The 7,282-nt window shown below is 36.7% G+C and overlaps 1 protein-coding gene across 1 annotated transcript in view; it reads left to right on the top strand.

Annotated features, from left to right (window-relative positions):
- The window catches only part of ube2v1 (ubiquitin-conjugating enzyme E2 variant 1), a 36,055-nt gene extending 31,520 nt beyond the window's left edge, over positions 1-4,535 (top strand). Inside the window, exon 4 of the mRNA XM_016541856.1 lies at positions 3,805-4,535. Coding sequence (XP_016397342.1) covers positions 3,805-3,951 — 147 coding nt within the window. The 3' untranslated portion in view covers positions 3,952-4,535. The remainder of the gene's footprint in view (positions 1-3,804) is intronic.
- The last annotated feature ends 2,747 nt before the right edge of the window (positions 4,536-7,282 follow it).

The following is a 7,282-nucleotide window of genomic DNA, read 5'->3' on the forward strand; positions in this document are numbered from 1 at the left end:
CGGTAATACTAACTGTGGGGAATTTTATCATGATTTATCATCAAACCGGTAATCGTTTCACTAGACACAACAGCCAAAAGGAGAGAGTTTTCCCTGTGCATTCACTAGGGCTGGGGCGATATGGGGGGGGGGAATCCTTTTTTTTTTTCCAGAACATTTGACCGATTCTCGATTTTTAATTAGTCAACTTGAAAATGTAACTACGTGATTCAAGTAACTTTTTCTTTATTAACCCTCTAGTTAAAGGGGTCATATGATGCTGCTAAAAAGAACATTATTTTGTTAATGTATTGTTAAAATGTAAGAATTTGACGTAAATGATGACATGTACATTCAATAAGGTCAGGAAAATATTGTCCTTCACAAAGTTAAAGTGTCCTAGAAATCAATTTAAGGCAAATTTCACAAATATGCTGATTAAAGTAAGACCTGATAGAGCACTGATGAGACTATTGCTTCAGAATAGATTACATTTACGCCAATAAATAGATTACATTTCCCCCGGACAAGTAACTTTTTTTACTCTGGCAAGTGAATGTCTGATTTACTTGTCCGAAGGACAAGCACATGTCAAGGCTTAATGTTGAGCCCTGGAATCTTTTCTGAAGACAGTCAGAACCTACAGAGGTACATTCGAATTCGAAATGGTAATACTAACTGTGGGGAATTTTATCATGATTTATCATCAAACCGGTAATCGTTTCACTAGACACAACAGCCAAAAGGAGAGAGTTTTCCCTGTGCATTCACTAGGGCTGGGGCGATATGGGGGGGGGGAATCCTTTTTTTTTTTCCAGAACATTTGGCGTGAACATTTGGGTGGCATTATGCAAATATTTCCATATAGTGTGGTAGATATGTGGGGGCGTGTTAGAATGAGCCGTTTTAGGGGGGCGTGGCAGAGTCTTAACTTTGATAAAGAATATCTCTTTGGTTTTGAGACTTTAGTCTTTGCAACTTCAGGGATCTTATCTATGCACAATCAGCTTGTAACACTCCAAAGAGAAAGGAAAACTTGAAATCGCATCATATGACCCCTTTAAAGAAAATTATATTCCAAGTGCAGCAAACATGAAGTTGTCAACATGATGTAAATATTAAACAAATCACTTGCATGAATTACAACTACATCTTGTACAACTTGTCTTATTCATGCGTTCAGAAATAATACAAGGAAAATGCTTTAAAAAAATCTCAAAAGGGTAATACAAATTCAAAATGACTGAAGGTAAAACACCAGTGGACTATCATTAACTATAAATGTTCTGTAAAAACAATGAACAGCAGCTTTCAGCCTGTCACCATGATGCAAACATGAAATATCATACATACAGAAGTAGTTCTTTACAGGTTTTTATTCGGTTGCGCTGCTTTTCCACAGTTTTTTCTATGTGAACATGGACGTGTTTGATTAGGCGCGTTTTCAGAGCCACACTGCACCGCAGACGTGTGCCGTGTAAATTGTCTAAGCATTAATGGTAGGGAAAGCCCCTTATACTGGAGAACGGCCACGTAAGAAGTGTTTCTTGGAGGTTATAGTACATTGAAGAATGATCATATGACTTTTTACATACGCCATGTGACCTGTAAATGCGAAAAAAACGTTTCCATTGCAGTTTTGCGAATTATTCCTTTTTCGCATTGCCTGAAAAAACACCTCATGCGAGCGTAAAAACTTTTTTGCGATGTATGGCCATTTTTGCGAAATTGACACGTTTCCATTAGGTTTGCATTTCAATTTGCGCAATTTGAAGGGTAATGGAAACGCGCCTACCGTTGCGCTCGCATCTATTGCAGCGTCTCATGCATGAAACGGCATTCCAAAAAATGCTGCGCTTAAGTTAAAAGAAGTTCAACTCCCAACTACCTGCAATTTTTTTTCCTATTCCACTGCCCGCATCGCATCTTTGTCAACACAAAAGTGCTTTCTGTGTGAATGGCACCTTATGGTCAATCACGTGCGCCGACATGCAGGTGGATCATTCTTTTCTCTTTACTGTTAACATTGGCATATTGTCAAAGTGCCTAATTCTGACGTTTGGTAATATTTCCATTCAAAATCGTGATTCCTCGATTTCTAAAAAATAAAATTGTGGCAAAACATTAAATTCAAATGAATTGATCAAATCGAAAAAAATCGCCCAGCCCTAGCTGTCACATACATTTGAGAATATCTAAACTGTAAACCTTTCTCCCACTTCCTGCGCAAACATCAGTATCTTTCCACCCGCGTTCAGCAATTAAAACTTGTCCGGAGCTTTTAGCTGTGTGAGGACCTGCATATCCCGTGGCCCAGGGCAGTTCAGCTCCAACCCTAATCAAACTCAACTAACCAATCTAATCAAGATCTTAATTACAGGCAAGTGTGTTTGATTAAGGTTCGAGCTAAAGCTCTACAGTCAGCTTACAATACTTCTGGGAAACGCAGCCCTGCGATATGAAGTAACATTTAGTTGTTTTTAAGTAAATTCTATTAATATTTTATTGAAGATTCACTTTTCAATTTGCAACTTTGTCATAATTTGGTAAACGAAGTAGCCAGGCCATTTATCTATGCTGGTAAAAAAATCTTTCGTTTTTAAAGTAAGGTTATTTAATTTATGGTTCTGGTACTAGATTTTAATACTTAAATAATTAAGTTAATAATTAAAGTTATAAAATGCGCAATATATTAATAGATATGATGTGAATCATCGAATCGCATATCACTGCAGCAACTATAGAGGACAACTAATATTAACTTTTGCTTACTGTACTACTGTACTCCTTATTACTAATGTGAGAGACTTGTTTCTGGCAGAAAGATCTAGAAATGTCTGGGACCTTATGAAATCATTCAAATTTTTTCCCCCAAATTCTGTGTTTTACATGAACATTTTCTGGAATCAGTATTAATGGTTTGATTTAAATTAAAAGGAAGTCTAATCAAATGATAACTTGTACAATTTAATAATTTATTAAAATTTTAACAATAAAAGGGCCCTGTAAAATGTTTTATTTGTATTATTTTTTTCCCCATAATATTTTTTTTTCAGTACATGTCAAAAAATGGTAATCAAATGAATGCATAAACTTTAACTATTTATTTCATTTTTTTAAATGTAATTTTAAATGTGAAATGTAAACGTTAAATTTGAACGGTTCATTTCTTTTCTTTTTTTTGGCAAAACAAAGTGCTGCACAACAGAGGTTTACAGTTTAAATAAAAACACTGAAGAAAAATTGTGTAATTTTTCTTTACTTTTTTAAATAAACTGTATTATTGTTATTACTTGTATTGTACAATAGTACATTGTACATTATACTGTACAATAATGTATCCCTGTCAAAATTTCTCTGTATCTGATGATAGTTTTCTCAAAGTGAACAGCTGGTGAAATGACTCAAAATATGAATTTCATGTGTTCATCTCCTCATATAGTGCAGACATTGAAAACACCACGAGCATCACGCATGCTTCAATATGTGTAGTAGACGAAACGGTGGCATTTATTCACTCAGAGACACGCAGAACATGCAGCCTTCATATTAAATAGCAACCTTTTGCCATTTCATGTTCTCGGACACTAGTCCATATCGCATTTCCATTAAGTGTACAGCCCCACTCTCCATGATTCCGTCCGCGTTTTCCGCATACTGGAAATTATAGTCATAATAAAATGTATGTTGCTTTTCTCAAATGGAACAGACGTATAGGTCAATTCTGAAGGACTGTTTAGAATACCTCTAAAATGAATGGATTAATTTTGGAAAAAAATTCTCTTTTTATTGCACTGTTTAATGCATCGTCTTTGGTTGACTCAGGTTGACATGCGAGCTGTATCCTCACTGGCCAAGTGGCAGAATTCGTACAGCATCCGTGTGGTCCTGCAGGAGCTGCGACGACTCATGATGTGCAAAGAGAACATGAAGCTGCCGCAGCCTCCCGAAGGACAGATCTACAGCAACTGAGCTCAGAGCTTCTCCATCTTCTCTACCTTCATCCAGAAAACATTCACACACGCAAGGCTGAGCATTCCTTCTCCTCCTCTTTCTGGACTGATGAGAATTCCTCTCTGTTCCTGACCACTCCCCATGTGCTGCAGCAGCCAGTGAGCAGTCCTGCTTCAGGAGCTCCCATTGGACAGAACCGATGGATGTAGTGGTGTGCACAGCAGAATATTGTACATCATTCTAATCTTTTTTTTAAATGTTTATTTGTTATACATGCAAATTGTAGAAATAACAAATGATCTTATTGAGTGTAATCTGTGTGCCCTCATTTGAGAAAAGTGCAAGTGAAAATTAATTTGTGCCATCATGTAACATGCTGTGTGCTGGGAATATTAAGATATCACTTTATCTTTTTTTTTTTTCATCTTTTTTTAGCCTTCGAGTCAACAGTCTTGACGGTTTAATCCAAGTCGAGGTTGAATCTTGAATGGTGTCTCATTACTTCCTTCAGGCTCTCAGCTTTAGGTCACTTCAGTTTGTTAAAATTCAAAAGCAAAATTATAACATAAGCTCAATAATAGAAAAATGTTTACAACAGCAAAGATGAAGTGTGCAGTTTGTATTTTATGATATATTCTATCCCATCTTAATATGCAGAGAAAACAATAAGACAGATGTTTGTAGGTTGATGGCTCATTATTTTATTTTTTAATTAATTTGGTGCTAGGGCTGCAGATTACACATTAATTTAACATATGTTCCATTGAGCTGTTGAGAGCTTTGACACCATGGACACTATAAATAAATTTTGTGGTCAATACGTTATAGACAAATTAGATAAATTGTTAATTAAGGTCAGTTATCAACAAGGTGATTACTGTTTGGTTATGCTGTGCTGGACAATCTGTAACAAAAACCGACAACTTTTGCTGCATGTTGCTCCAACTTCAGTGAACAGTTGGGGTCAATAAGTTCACATAACACTTGCAGAAACGGCAAGTTTGAATAATTAAAAAGAGGGATTTTTTTTACTGCCTGAAACAAGCTATTTCATATAACAGATGTTTAAATGTAGTCCACAGGGATAAATAACTGAATTGAGTCCTACAATTGTTTGAAAAACCTGATTACAACTATTTATAGTCATTGTTTGAATGGGGTCAGATATACAGAAGATGCTGGAAAACCATAGAAAATGGGACCAGGAGGATTTTTCTGACGAACAATGGCCAGTATAACTGCCCAGGGTAATCAAGGGTCTCATGAACAACTATCACGAAACATACAACCACCGGTCATTCAGCTAACAACACTCAGTATTAAGAAGCAAAGGTATGTCAACTTTTTTAACTGGTTCATTGTTTAAATTATTATTTTGTCTTGTGGACTCATTGTAAATATCTGTGTTTTGAAATAGCTTATTCATGATTGTATGAAATAAAATAGCATTTAATTTGTATCAGAAACAATTAAGAAACATTTTGCAGGTTCTGCAAGAGGTGTATAAACTTACAAACAGCTGTATACAACACCTTAGAAAAATAATCACAGTTTAGTTCTCAAACTAAAGTTTGTTTCTTCATCTGAACAGATTTGGAGAAATGTAGCTCATTCACTCTGCAGTGAATGGGTGCCGTCAGAATGATGGTCTGGCTGAGAAAAAACAACAATAATCCACACCAGTCCTTCAGTTAACATCTTGTGAAGAGAAAAGTTGCGTGTTTTTAAGAAACAAATCCATCATTAGGACATTTTTAATTTTAAACCATTGCTTCTGACTAAAATGTGAGTTCTCTGTCCATAATATTGTTTTTTTTCCAGCGAAAAAGTCATCTCATCTGGATCCGTGGAGGAAGTGTTATTGTTGATTATGGGCTGGAGTGCTGTGGATTACTTGTGATGTTTTTATCAGCGGTTTGGACTCTCAATCTGACGGCACCCATTCACTGCAGAGCATCCATTGCTGAGCAAGTGATGCAATGCTACATTTCTCCGAATCATTTTCAGCAAATTTTCTTTTTTGGGTGACATTAATTGGTTCGCTTGATGCACTAAATAGGTGACCACATGCACAGAATAAAATTTTTGAAAACGCAAGGCTAAAAAAGGTGCATACATACACAGGCGCACGCATAATACATGAATTCATGCTTCTTGAGCCATGTTTTCTTCTCATGTAATGACAGAAACATACAAAATGTGGACCAATGTATACCTGAATTAATTGTATATATAAAACATTTCTTATAACGTCAAAATGTGCCAAAAAGCATGATGATAATTTTTGGTGCAATATGGCTTTGACATCCAAATGCTTTAGGCGTTTCTGCCATGTCTATAAGAAATGAATCATTTAAATTATGAGTTTGTTAGATACTTTTATCTAAATTGATTTACATTGCATTCAAGCTATACATTTGGTATCCGTTGGAATCGAACCATTTGTGCTGTTGGCGCCATGCTTGTCTGAGAAAAGAAAAATGTTAGCCTAAAGCCCTATTCGCACGGGATTAGTATTATCTGGTGACCTCCAGTCATTTGTAATAATTGCGGAGGTTGTCTGTGACCTTAATTCCGTGCGAATCGGCCATGTCTGTAATTTGTAAAGTAAAAATTCCCCCGCAAATGACCTACCATATTTCGCCGAACACCGAGGTCCTGTGATAATATTAGTCCCGTGCGAATCGGCATCTCTGTGATTCGGCCAGCATTTGGCGGGTCGCATATCATTTTTCGAGGTTTTTGTTTGCTGTGCGCCTTTTTATCCATCTTTCGCGAAGAATGGAGCTGCGTTGGAGTGTTTGATAGTATTTTGGGTGCTGTCATCATCGCTACACCATACAATTTGCAGAAAGAGAAAGCTGAAAAGGTTTTGAGGTTAATGTGTTACAAATAAATCAAGCATAAAGCTTGAGATATTATTTTAACCTGGTGAAATGTAAATGACACAACGCACGAAACTATATTAGTTTCTTTTTTTTAAAAATCCATCTGGACCATAGAACGGGACTCTCAAAGCCTTGACATCCGGGTATCCGGGAGACAAGTCAATAAATTCGAGTAAAATCACAGGCTTCACTTATCCCGTGCGAATGCACCACACGAAATTCAGATGTGGGGGGGTAATTAAAAAAAAACACAAGGTCCCCAGATAATACTAATCCCGTGCGAATAGGGCTAAAGACAGTACCTTGTGGCGCAACCCTGTAACTGCACTGACTGACAGCCCGTCTAGAACGCGTGCGCGCAGGTGGAAATATCTCGTCCAGTCAGATTAGAAGATCAGATCAGAACTAACTGCTATACATATAGGCTAACGATAGCCTAACGATCTTATTGTCAGGTTCAT

The sequence above is a fragment of the Sinocyclocheilus rhinocerous genome, unplaced genomic scaffold (genome assembly GCF_001515625.1).
Source record: "Sinocyclocheilus rhinocerous isolate Xijiao unplaced genomic scaffold, SAMN03320098_v1.1 scaffold1090, whole genome shotgun sequence".
NCBI lineage: Eukaryota > Metazoa > Chordata > Actinopteri > Cypriniformes > Cyprinidae > Sinocyclocheilus > Sinocyclocheilus rhinocerous.